This window comes from Physcomitrium patens, chromosome 9, assembly GCF_059467195.1.
Source record: "Physcomitrium patens ecotype Gransden chromosome 9, ASM5946719v1, whole genome shotgun sequence".
Lineage (NCBI taxonomy): Eukaryota > Viridiplantae > Streptophyta > Bryopsida > Funariales > Funariaceae > Physcomitrium > Physcomitrium patens.
Genome location: NC_143418.1, coordinates 3103659 through 3117309, shown reverse-complemented (window position 1 = coordinate 3117309; position 13651 = coordinate 3103659). Strand labels below are relative to the sequence as shown.

Genomic DNA, 13651 nt, shown 5'->3' with positions numbered 1-13651 from the left:
AAAAACATAAATTCTATAGTTTTTGGCTTTACTAAAATCACATTAATTGACATATACTCAATATGAAAGATATTGATATTTTAATTTAAAAAAACATTATTATTTTATATAAATCAGCATTTTAATTTTGTGCAATTCAGCTTGTTTTAGAATACAAAAATGTATCAAATGAAAAAATTGCAAAACATTATGTTATTGAGTGTTGTTTTTTCCAGGAACAAAAGATTAGTTAGTTAATGGTTGTGTCATTTAGCATGTTTTTGAAAGATCCATACTTCTAAATTATTTTGGTTAACTAGCCTCAGGGCATAACTAAATTTCAGTATATTGGAAAGTATTTCCTTGTTGGTCTTCATGGATGGGTTGTAGTTCTCAGTGAGGCAACAATTAGTTTCACCGGGTAGTTTCGATTATGTTTTTTAAAACCAGTTGAAAAGCCTTTGAACACCATATTACAAGAGATTTGCCAGTAATGGTAAAAGATCACACATCATTTCTGTAGGAATTGCTAACTTGTTTAAAATACAAATACCTTCATACATAATCCCATCAAAGGAATGAAAGGGAGGAAGAGAAGAGAATGCTAGTCCACATATTTTAACAAAATAGAGGCATGAGTAAAGCTTAGAAGAAGCATTTCATGCACAATGTTCAGAAACAGGCAGAGAATTCACTGCGAGGAGGCAACACAATGAATGTGGAGAGAGAGAGAGAGAGAGAGAGAGAGAGAGAGATGCTTCATCCACATGGAGTTTCTATCATTCGTTCGCCTACCTACATCCATCTAGCATGAAGATTGTATCGCGACCCCATTGCAGTATCCACTCCAGCAACAGGCAGCGATTCTGCGCTGGAAATGGCCTAGTATACGTGTCATACAACGAGCCCACAAGGGAGAGCCTGTGAGTTGGAGCGGTGACAACTGGTGGGCGGTGCATTGCAGCGCACGCCGCACACACTCGAAGCTAGTAGGCCGCCATAGCTACACAGGCATCGAACACTCTACAGGGAAGAAGGCAACGAGCCACGAAGAATAATGTGGATACGGAGAGAGCTCAATCAAGCTTTCGGTATCCGTCGTAGTCCACATCCTTGCAAGCTGCGAACAGCGACTCGCACAACTCCCACGGCACTCAGTTGCTTGGCATCAGCTCGTAGACTGTCTCCTCGCATGGGGAGGTCGGCGATGCTGACATCCAGCTGCACCCCGACGAAGTAAGCCACCTTGCCAGTTGCGCTGCGCACCGGTGCAACGTGCAAGTGGTTCCAGAACGGTGTGTCGTCTTTCCTGAAAGTTGTGATGACCAGTGAGCTGGTCAGTGTGCTGTGTTTTGCAAGTAAAGTTTGACTGTGTCTGGAACACGATGGTGAAGCCGTTAAGGTGCTGTGAACAAAGGAGTGTAGGTCACTCACCTGTAATTTAAAATTCTCACTGTGCATGGCCGCTCTGCCTGGATAGCCTCACGGATCTGGAAGGTGGAACATCGACATGGATGAGTACGTGGCCGTGCAGCTCAAAGATGTCTAGAGATGTGGGTAGAAATGTGCAGGGTTGGTACGTCATTTTGCGTATCCCAGACACGAAACGTTTGACGCTGCTTTCAAATGCTCCCAAATGCGAGAAAACATGCTGCAACTGAGTGACCCTTAGACGATGGAAGTGCTCCGGACAAGAAGCATGATCCTATCACCAAGTGGGACTACCAACGAGGCAAAAATGAAAGGGAGCGCAGCCAGGACCGGCCGCAGCCAGGTGCAAAACGTGAGAGAAGCATTTCTTTTGCTGAAGAATAGGTGTAAGAGTAATATGGACAGGCTAGGTTACCTCTCGCACTGACTCGGGATCCGTATCAGGGCCTTGTAGAAATCTGCAATTCCTGCCAACGACTTCCTCACGGCTGTAACCTGTTTCGTACAAATTAATCAAAGAAATAAGTCACAACAATCCATACAATCCCAAGTTTTTCCAAACCTACGTAACCGTTTTTGCAACAGCACCTCAGAAGGTTAAAGTAATTTTTTTTATCGATGTACGGGTGCCTAATTGAGAAAGCAGGTTTGCAATGCAAACCTGTAAGCTCGCAGAAGACATCACTGGCATGAACAATGGGAGTATCTGGTAGACTCGGATCAGCTCTGAAAAGTTCATACATGATAGTTAGAAGTAACCGTGATATAATTAAGTACAACGACATTCCAGATTGTACACTAGCAGTGCGAATGTAGTTCGATCTGAAAGAATTGATTCGAGAACAGAAAGTTTGAGAGATGCGAAGTAGTTTAGATCTTCAATGAAATCGTAGAGATGAAAGCAGGAGAGGAGTGGAACAGAAACTAATGACCCAGGGATGATTGCTTACAGGACAAGACTCTGCTGAATGCGTGTCAGCGAGAGCAATAAAGATGAACTCACAACGCCTTTGGCTGCACACTCAGACAACCCTATGCGTCGATTTTGTTCGAGAGCACCTTTCACTCTGCTTGACCGGGTGAGCTCCCCAGTAACTGTTTGAACCGCAACCGCCGCTTTCTCTTTCACATCATCATTCACGAAGGATGGCATAGCTTCATCTTCCTCGTCAGCATGTGAAGTTGCTGTTTCACGATCAACCATAGGTTCAGTTTCTGAAGCTTACAACAATAGACACTCAAATCTATCAAAGCTTCTAGAATTTTAGTAGGCAAGAGATACGAATACGAGCTGGGCAGCATATTCATTCAACGAATAGGAGGAAAGGGCAGATTCTGCTTTCCATCGAACATTGAACAAGCTTGCTGTGTAATGCTAAAGTGTACGAGGCGAAGGAATCGAACACAGCTGGAAAATAATGCGACCGAGTCCCACATGATTGTTGACATACGCAAGTGTCCATCGATCTACAACCAAGCCAAACAAACTGAAGTCCACCGCAATGCAGTGCAGTGACCAACCTCCGCCTCTCAACCGCATATTCACTGAGCTCTCGTCTGGCGAGTGTAGAGAGTCTCCGCGCAAATCAGCCGCGCTTTCTTCGGCTGGCACAGAGCTGCCATCTTCAGCAGGTAGCGCCGCCGTCACAGCCTCGGACAAAAGGTCCTTAGCAATGGGTGTCTGCACACCCACATAATGAATCACCCGACCATCATTGGAGAAGATCGGCGCCATGTGAAACAAGTTCCAGAATGGCTCCCCTTGCTTGGTATAGTTTAAAATGCGCACTTGACATGCCCGCTCCTCCCGAATTGCGTCCCGGATCTCCACAACCGTGCCGCGGTCGGTGTCGGGCCCTTGAAGAAATCTACAGTTGCGACCCAAAACCTCTTCCCGGTCATAACCCGACATCCGCAGAAACCCCTCACTGGCGAATACAATCGGGTGGTCCGGTAGGCGCGGGTCGCTCAACACGAAGTTGTACTCGTGCTGCTGCAGCACCTGCCCAATCTTCTCATTGTAAGCGCGGCTCAAGCTGTCCACGAGCTCCTCCAGCTTCACCGCCCGCCTCTTTCCAAAGCTGCAGGTCCTATCCCCATTCCTTCCACCCAACTTCAACATATCTCCTTCTGAATCCATCACGGCAGCAACACTATCTCCCACAGACATCTCCTCTTCAATCCTCAAACCCCCAACCCACAAATTCTTCGTCACCGCTGTGCAGACCTTAGCTTCCTTCGACACGCAAATCCGCACTCACACTTCATCGACTGCGCTCCTCACTGGCGACACTCTCGCTTTCGAATGAAGATACGAACGCCTGGCCTTGAATGCGCTGCGCTTGGATTGGCTCCATGGCTATGGCTAGCATCCAATTCTCTTCGACAAATCCCAACTCGAACAAACACAAAAACACGGATCGGATAGCGAGAACCTTAATGGCCCCGAAATTGCGACACATAATGTCAATGCCGAACATTCGTGTTTTCCAGGTGGCGCACATGCATTGGGCTGGAGGATGTCCGAATTTTACCCACCTTTTTCTGAGTTCGCGATACCATTTAATTACATATTTTTGTTATTATGATTATTCTATTCCTTTCTAAGGCCGTCAATGGGTCAAACTTAGTTGATTCCGAAAGGGACTCTTCCAGGTTTCACTTATTGCAATTGACGTGCGTGTTTTTCCTGTGCAAGGAAAGTAACAACTGTAAAAATTGATTCTTCGTGGAACTTTGAAGAACCACTACAGCAAGGATTAAATTACATCAACTTTAATCTGAACACCACACTTGACTATTTCTCGAAATAATCATGGATGATTTGAGAATGCAGCAAAACATAATTGGGTTGCAAGAAAATAGTGGTAGAGCTGAGGACAAAATAAGAACTTTGAATGATCTAGAAATTCACATAGAAGGTTCATTTTCAAGAACTTGTGGTGCAGATTGAATTTCCAAGAAATCGTATCTGTACTTCTTACTTTTACAACAATGCAGCGTAAGATTCCATTCATTGAATTCTATGTTTGTGAGTTGCTAGACTAATGGTTGATTCTCTTCACAGACGTTTAAGGAATGTGAGACAACAGCTTGGATATCTTCAAACCATAACACAAGATTGAGGTGAGTGACAAGGAACTCCAATTATCATCCGAGCTATTTGAGCATCTTTTGATTTCCGGACATGTTTTGTAACTCAGGTGAGATCAGGTTTGAGTAGAGCAGAATGAAGAAAGTGGTCCACGGACTTTGCAACATTTCTGGAGCTGCGTTCATTTGTGGGTGAGAAGCAGGTCAAGTCATCACATCCGCTGCACTGATGTCCATGTCAGAATTCCAATAATAGAAAACTTTGCATCTGTGCCTAAAGTTCAGAATCTCACAAATTTTGTGCTAGTCGAATTCCTCCAACTGACTGAAAGTTTGGCGAACACGGATCACGTTTTCCAGATATGGAGCTGGAAAACAGAGTTGAGATGAGAGTTTTCATTTACTTGGTGCTGGACAAGGTCCAGAATTCGACTGGATGAATGTGCTTGCTGACTGAATACTTTTGTTCATGCAATGGGAGGCTGTAGGGGTTAAGGTTTGGACGTTCCTAATGGCCTAAACTCAACGAATGAAGCTATGGATGTGGGTGTGACTGGAGCCCGCCAGAGGCGATCACTTAGACAACTATTGCCGTATGGTGCCAAACGCGGAACAACTGGAGGGAGATGAAGGACGGCCGCAAACGCTTGCCTTTGAGATGAATGAATAGTACCAAAAAAACGCCTGTGACCTCAATACAAGCCAGGGTTCTTACATTAATTCAGTGGTAACATTCTCGATAACCCTCCTAATTCCTAGCTAATCTGTCTACCGGATTGGCTTCGACAGGATTATGGCTTTACCCAATTCTTATCCCTGCATGTGTAGGGCTATTCTCCTTCCAGATAAACCGTAGCAGGGGATGGTTTTGCAGAGGCCTAGTACATAACTTCGTGGCCAACTAGGTTGATGAAGGTGAGATTTGAATCTAGAGTGCATGTCATGAGGTCAAAGTTGGGTACCATGAAGGAAATTAATCAATGTCTGGACAAATGGGGGCAAGCAAAAATTTAAGTCATGGCTTATCTTGTGCAACAATGCAGGATGGATCAGTGTATTTTGCATAAACTTTCTTTTCTTTCGCATCTTTTTTTCCTTCCTATAAACCACCATATCCCCAATGATGAATTTTCTTGAATACTTGACACATTTATCATGGCATTCTTTCTACATTTGTTGTGCCTTGTGGTTTGAAGATGGTTTCGATATTGGAGAAGATTATCAACATATTGTTGTAGGTCTATTGATGGTTCCACAATCATATTAGCTTGGTCATGAGCCATTGGCAATTGTAGCTTTTGACCATATAAGAATTCAAAAGAAGACATGTTAGTGCTAGAATGCAACTTAGTTTGGTATGCAAAGTTGATCGCAAAAAACATTATATGCCAATGATTGTCATATGATCTATTGCATTCAATGAACAAATACAAAGTCTAATTGAAGGATTCAATTAAACCATTGCATTGTGGGTGATAAGTAGACGTTATGATATACTTGACTTTCATTTGCATGGCTAATATATTGACCAAAGTATCACGAAATTTAGAGCTATTGTTAGTGAGAATCTTGCATGGATTGTTGTGTGTCATAATTATTGAAATAAGTCACTTAGTAAAAGGTATTACCTTAGATAAGTTGCTAGTGGTCAAAAAACATCAAAAAATATAAGGAAGTTAGTATGGTAGCTTGTAGGATTTGTAGGTGGTGGCTAGGTTAAGAAAGAACCTAGAGTTTAGTTGGATGAAGTAAAAATAAATGTAATGTCAATGGAAGTTGCCTTATTAGTTGGCAACCACCACCTATAAGTAACAAGTATTGGAAGTAAGAATTATCTTACTCCATACTCCATTTTGTGTGCAACCTTACTGATGCTAAGTGTTGTGACTTCAAAGTACTTGTTCTTCAATAGGTTATGGATCCACATACCTTTAGTTGTGAATTTTGAAGTTCTTTGAAGTCTTTGTTGGTGTTAAGAGTAGATCTTATGGTTCTTGTTGATGTTAAGGTTTGGTGTCTTCTAAATCTCTTTTTGCATCTAGTTATTGATGTAATTATGCTCTTATTTGTTGTTAAATGCATTCATAATCTTGGAGGTTGTTAGATACCTTAGATTGATATTTAAAGATACTTGTGTTGTGTTTCATTGCTGAGTTTCATTATTGGTGCTCTAACTTTGTGCTTATATGTATTAATCTCCTTAAGAGACTCTCTTATTGTGATAAGAGGTGCTTTGTGAGGTTAGAAGTGTTTTGTGAAAGAAGACAAGTGATTAAAGAGAGGCAAAGCTTATACTAGAGATTATCGAACTTGTGAGAAGTCATATAAGTAAAGTTAAAAGTGATTGAAGAGTGTAAACAATAGTTTACTCATTAAGAGGGCATTTTGGATTTCTAAGGTAGCAACATCTTCTTGTTAATTTTGAAAGTTCATTCTTTTTTTTTCTTGATTTTCTTTGATACACCCCTTCTTTAGACATGGCAGCAAGTGAGGGTGAGGGTTTGAGAGTAATTGAGAAGTTTAGAGGTGACAACTTCTACCATTGGAAGAAGAAACTGGAGCTCTTGTTAGCTTCATTAGACCTTTGGGACATTGTTGATGAAAGTGAAGACCTTCCAAGTGACGATGCTGATGTGAAGGTGAAGAAGGAGTACAAAAAATATAAAACGAAGGCTTTTGGCATGATTGTAATAAATCTTGATGATGCAAATTTTTCACATGTAATTGCTTGCACTGGACTAGCAAAAGCATAAAAGACTCTTTGTAACATCTATGAGAGTAGAAAACTTGCCAATATTCTATGGATAAGAAGGAAGTTCTTAAGAGTAAAGATGGAAGAAGGAGATGACCTCATGGCTCATGTCAACAAGGTAAAAGCACTTGCAAACCAACTAGCAATTGTTGACACACCACTTGATGATAGAGAAATTGTGTTGACATTACTTATGAGCCTTCTCGAGTTCCACAACTACCTCATTGTGGCATTGGAGTCCATCAACATAAAGGAGTTTACTATGAACTATGTCATGTCAAGACTTGCCCATGAAGTAACCAAGAGAAAAGAAAAAGAACATCAAAGTGAGAATTTGGCTCTATTCTCAAGAGAAGGAAAAGGTAGTTATTCTCACCAATGTGATAGTTTAAAGAGCAACATGAAAAATTACTATATTTGAAAAAAACTAAGTCACTTTGCTAGAAATTGCTACACAACTAAGAAAGAAAATAGAGGAAATGCAAATAATGCTTGTGATAACTTTGGTGAAGATGACTATACTTTCATGGTAAGTAAAAGAGCCTCTATGGCTGCGATGTCTAAGTGGATTATAGATTTAGGTACTACTAAACTTATGACACCATATAAGTGTTCATTTGATACTTATGAAGAAATTCCAACAACTAAAGTTTGATTGGGAGATAATGGCATGGTACAAGCCATTGGAATTGGCTCAATTGTTGTGGAGATTGCTATGAAGGACCAAATCAAGAGGATCAAATTGAAGGAAGTCTTACATGTGCCAAAGATGAAAAAAAACCTCTTTTCGATGAGTAAACTTGTATCACATGGTTGTAAGGTTCAATTTGACATGAATGGATGCTTTGTGAAGACAATGGGTGGACAACATATTACCAAAGGCCTTAGAGATGGAAATCTCTACTTCATCAATTGTAAGAAGGTGAATGGAGTTGAAGTGGCTACATTTGCTGATTTTCAACAAGACCAAGACAAGTTTAGAATCTGGCATCAACGACTTGGTCATTTGAATGCCAAATGTATGAAGGAGCTTCAATCTATGGTAAGTGGCTTGGATCTTGGTCATTTCAGCCACAATGCCATGACACTTGCTTGTGAAGGTTGTTTACATGGCAAACAACAAAGGAGTTCATTTCCAAATGGAGTTGCAACACGTTGTCATATGGCATGATTTGCTATCTGGGAATACAGTGGATATCTAGCTATAGAAAGTGTAGCTTAAACCTTTATATGAATCTTGTGTTAGCCTCCCAAAACTCATTTATATTGCATAAAACTCAAAATATATCAAAATCCCTTCAAAACATATTTTTCTAGCGAAGGGCTTTCTTATCCCGAACTTTAGAAAATCATAACTCTTGATCTAACCATTTAGTTTATTTCAAATTTACAAGATATGTAGGATTTATCCTTAACTTTTATTATAAAAAAAAACCAACTGCAAATTCACTGCCAATCTTCTGGCATCTAAGAAACCCTAGCAGATACTCTAAACCCTAATTTACAAGCACTCAAACACTATTTTCTTAATATCTCAAGAATCCAATATTCAAATATCATAAATCTTATGCTTAAATTTTATTAATATAAAATTACACAATTCTTAAAATTTTGAGCTAAAACCTTGTCAAATTGCTCAAGATATAGCTTAAAAAAAAACCACTAGCAAATCGGGTTACTTACTACCTTTAGATTGCATGTGCTAACTTGAAAATCCAATAACTCCTTCACTATAACTTAGAATCTAATAAGGAGTATGTAAAATGTATAGCCGTAAATGTGCTCTCTTCAATCGCAATCGCCGATCTTCAATTTCTATCTGTACATGTTTGTTATGCCAAAAAGAGTGATAGTAGCTCTCAAATCAATACCTTAACTTTGAGTGCTTGTATCTCCTTCATATAAATTCCAAACCATACAAAACTTGCATCAAAACCATAGCCAAAATCCAAAACCTTTTGATCCTAGCCTTAAAAGCTCGAATGGCCCAAAAAACTAACTCTTATATCTAATATGGCCTCAGGTAGCCTCCTTAAAGCCTATTGGTCATGATTTTTGACCAATAGGAATGGAGATTTTCATCATTCATCTCCATTCATCTATATTGGTGCCCTAATTACTTCTTTTGCTACCAAAACCCTTCTTTAATCCTTTTTCTTATAAAATTTACATAATTTATGTTCTAAACACCAAATAAAAGAACCAAAATAAGTTTGCAAAGGTCACCAATGTCTAATAAAGGTGATCCTAAATATTTAGAAGTTACTATCAACTAAAACCAATCTTAAAAGCCACTATCAAAAGGAAATTAAAGTTATAAAAAAATCTATTGTAATCTTTTTAATCAACCTCTTCTCAAAGTAATAATCAAATTATATTCTAAATCAACTAAATCTACTAACATGGCTTTCACCATGTTACTTAAATAAATTATATATTAAGTACATAATTACATTATTTTCAAATAGTAGCTGAACTACAATACGACAACGTACAACCAAATTATTGCAGATTGTGCATTCTGATGTTTGTGGACCAATGAAGGCACCATCAATTGGAGGAGTAAAGTACTTTGTTACATTCATTGATGATTTTTCAAGAAAAGTATGGATTTACATCATTAAAACTAAAAGTGAGTGCTTTTCAAGATTTAAGGAGTTTAAAGCTCTTGTAAGAAAACAATAGGAGTGCAAGATCAAAGTATTGTGCTTAAACAATGGAGTTGAATACATGTCAAAGTATTTTGATGAATTCTTAAAGATTCAAGGTATTGCAAGACAAACCTCTACTCATTACACTCCACAACAAAATTGAGTTGTTGAAAGAGCAAATCACACCATTGTAGAGATGGCAAGGAATATGCTTCATGTACAACACCTTGGGTATGAGTATTGGGCTGAAGCCATGTGTTAGGGACATAATCCTTAGAACCTTCTAGAGACAAGTTTCTATAACCTTCTATAAGCAAGTCTCTAGAACCTTCTAGAAGCTTCTTAGTTGATAGAAGATGTTAGGAACATAATTCTTAGAACCTTCTAGAGATAAGTTTCTAGAACCTTCTAGAAGTAAGTCTTTGGAACCTTCTGGAAGCTTCTTAGTTGATAGAAGTTGCTTGAGAAGCTTCCTAAATAGGAGTATATATTAGAATCGAGGCTGAAGAGTTCTTCAGTCTCGACAATACATCTCTTGGAGCTCTAGTTCACCTCTCTGGTGTTGTTTTCATGTGATTAATCTAGTTCTTGCCAGTTCTTCTTGAACTTCTTGTTAGATCTCGAATCTGTATTTCTATGTCCGTGATAGTTTGTCGAGACTTCAGTCACCTCAGATATCAGAGCTAGTTTCTTCTTTGTTAGAGTGTGGATTACTCCTCTGCTTGGAAGTATACTAGCATTTTAGAGGTTGCGGATTACCCTCCTCTAAACTGATACTTCTTTTGTTATAATATTGGAGTCTTATTCTTCTTGGAGAGAGTGGATTACCCATTTTCTTGAAGCTCTTAAGGCATTTTAGAGGTTGCGAAGTACCCTCCTTTAAACCAATATTGTCTTCTTGTAGAGTTATTTCTGTCCTTCTCTTAGAATGGCCGGGGGCCAAGACATTAGTATGACAAAAAATTTGGAGTTCAAGTTGGATGCTATCATGAATGCCCTCGCTACGTTATTGCAAAGAATTACAGAGATTGAAGGAGTCGTGGCAAGGCTTCATAATGATGGAGTATCTGGGATGGCACAATCTAGGTTGCACCAGCCTCAATCTTCTGCACTTGGAGAAGCAACTTTGCCTCAGGTTCGACAAGCACCGCTGGTTCTACAACATAAGGAGCCCCGAGTTAGCCTTCCGGACAAGTTCGATGGTACGTATTTCAAGTTTCGAGGATTCGTCAACCAAATCAAATTGATAACAGTTTTACAGCCCGAACGCTATTCAACGGAGGAATCACGTGTTGAGCTTGTTGGAACCTTACTTACAAGGCAAGCTCTATCATGGTTTACTTCTTTGTTTGAGAAACGATCGTCCATACTAAACAACTTTGAAACCTTTTTGGAGGCGTTTGCAGAAGCATTTGGTGAACACGACAAGGTTTGATGGGCTGCAACAAAGATTCGGTCACTACGACAAGGGATGCGCTCTACATCAGTCTATGCATCGGACTTCAAACAATTAGCATACGATATCAATTGGGATGAAGAAGAATTGATGAGTCAATTCTATTGGGGTTTAAGGGATGATGTGAAGGATTTGCTGTTAACTCTTCCTGATCCGTAAATGCTCAACCAAGCTATTAGCCAAGGTGTGAAGTGCGATAACCGCCTATTCCAACGCCGTCAAGACCAACATTCAAGACAACATACGGTTCGCCACGTTCCGACTATGTCGGCAAGCAGCGTGAATTCACATTCAGAGGTAGAAGACATGTAAATTGATGCGGTACGTGTGAAATCCCTTACTCTAGAAGAAAAAAAACGACATATGGAGGAAGGTCTATACTTGTATTGTGGTGAAGAAGGCCACAAAGTTGGAAACTGCCCCAAGAAACAAAATCAACATATTGTCAAGACTACGAGCACGTTTATTTAGGAAAACGAGGATGCTCAGCCACAATAGGAACCGTGCGGCTGGACAGTGAAATATCGCAACAACAATCAGGTTCCTTTCTTTCCGCTCAACCTGCCCTTTGTTTTACAATCCCTTTACTTACTGGCCCTCAAAAACTGAGAATCTTAGCATTATTAGATTCAGGAGCATGTGCTGGTTTCTTAGACAAAGAATTTGTAAAGCATCATAAGATCCTTTTAGTACAAAAATCCAAACCTGTTCACATTGAGGTCATAGATGGACGACCTTTATTATCTGGTAGTGTCACCCATGAATCAGAACCTATAGAAGTAACGTTTAAGGGCCATAGTAGTCATATTATTTTCAATATTATTAGAACCCCATCAAATTCTATTATTCTTGGTCTTTTTTGGTTGGAAAAGCATAACCCATCTATAAATTGGAAGTTGCGGAAGATGACCTTTCTCACAAAACCACCCTAGAGCAAGCCTAGTAGAAAACCTCGAATAGAAAAATCCTTATTTATTGGAGCAAGAGCATTTATAAGATCGTCCAAAAAAGGCATACCATTTGTCATTAATGCGGCTCCAACTACCAGGGAGAAGATCTCGAGAGCAAGTATACCGGAGCAATATAAGGATTTTAAAGACGTGTTTCAAAAGAAAAATGCCAACATGCTACTGGAACACAGACCATATGATTGCGCCATAGACTTACAGGAAGGAGCACAACCGCCTTTTGGCCTAATCTACAATTTATCGCAGACGGAGTTGGCAGAGTTGTGGAAATACATCGACGAGAATCTAGCCAAGAACTTCATCCGTCATTCAAAATCGCCAGTCAGAGCACCCATCTTATTTGTGAAGAAGAAAGATGGCTCATTGCGGATGTGCGTGGACTATCAAGGCCTCAACAAGGTAACAAAGAAGAATCGTTATCTATTACCCTTGATTTCTAGTCTCTTAGAATAACTTGGACGTACAAGGATCTTTACAAAAATTGATCTAAGGGGAGCTTACAACCTCGTACGAATCAAGGAAGGAGATGAGTGGAAGACAACGTTCCGTACAAGGTATGGCCATTTTGAGTATAATGTCATGCCCTTTGGTCTTACCAATGCTCCAGCGGTCTTTCAAGATATGATGAATGATATTTTCCGAGAGTACCTTGACGATTTTGTTGTCATCTATTTGGATGATATTTTGATATTCTCCAAAAATTAGGAAGAGCATGTAAAGCACGTTCGTTTGGTCTTGGAGAAACTACACGAGCAAGGACTATATGCCAAGTTGGAGAAGTGTTTATTTCACCAAATAGAGATGGAGTTTTTGGAGTTTGTTGCGACTACGAAAGGCTTGAAGATGGACTCCAAGAAGGTGGAAGCAATCGTGTCCTGAGAGGTTTCGAAGACAGTGAGAGACGTACAATGCTTTCTTGGCTTTGCCAACTTCTATCGGATCTTCATCAAGAATTACTCTCAAGTTGCTGCTCCTCTCACTCGGTTGACATGCAAGGATAAGTTAGAATGGAGACCTCTAACAGAGAAGGCGTTTCAAGACCTGAAGACCGCATTTACTATGGCTTCAATCTTGGTACATCCAGACTTTACAAAGGCCTTTTATTTAGAAACTGATGCTTCAGATTTTACTTTGAGAGCTGTACTTTCACAAATGGGAGAAGATAAGAAGCTCCATCCAATTACATTCTATTCTCGAAAGTTCTCTGTTGCTGAAATCAATTATGAGATCCACGATAAGGAACTTCTTATTATAGTAGATTCTTTCTAAGAATGGCATCATTTTCTTGAAGGAGCTACACACCCAGTGACCGTATATACAG

At 39.8% G+C, this 13651-nt stretch overlaps 1 protein-coding gene across 1 annotated transcript; it reads right to left on the bottom strand.

Moving 5' to 3' along the window:
• Positions 1–572: 572 nt before the first annotated feature.
• LOC112287096 (protein TWIN LOV 1) lies at positions 573–3879 on the bottom strand. The gene is made up of 6 exons (XM_024529753.3): positions 2932–3879; positions 2361–2595; positions 2072–2136; positions 1826–1905; positions 1414–1469; positions 573–1288 (listed from the first exon to the last, which is right to left on the bottom strand). The coding sequence occupies exons 1-6, from the start codon at positions 3578–3580 to the stop codon at positions 1060–1062; spliced, it is 1314 nt and encodes a 437-aa protein (XP_024385521.1). The 5' UTR covers positions 3581–3879; the 3' UTR covers positions 573–1059.
• Between the last annotated feature and the right edge of the window lie 9772 nt (positions 3880–13651).

Coding starts and splice junctions, on each gene's coding strand:
- LOC112287096 (XM_024529753.3), bottom strand. CDS start 3,580: ATGTCTGTGGGAGATAGTGTTGCTGCCGTGATGGATTCAGAAGGAGAT. Junction 2,596..2,931: donor TATGCGGTTGAGAGGCGGAG/GTTGGTCACTGC, acceptor ATCGTGAAACAG/CAACTTCACATGCTGACGAG. Junction 1,289..1,413: donor GTGAGAATTTTAAATTACAG/GTGAGTGACCTA, acceptor CACAACTTTCAG/GAAAGACGACACACCGTTCT.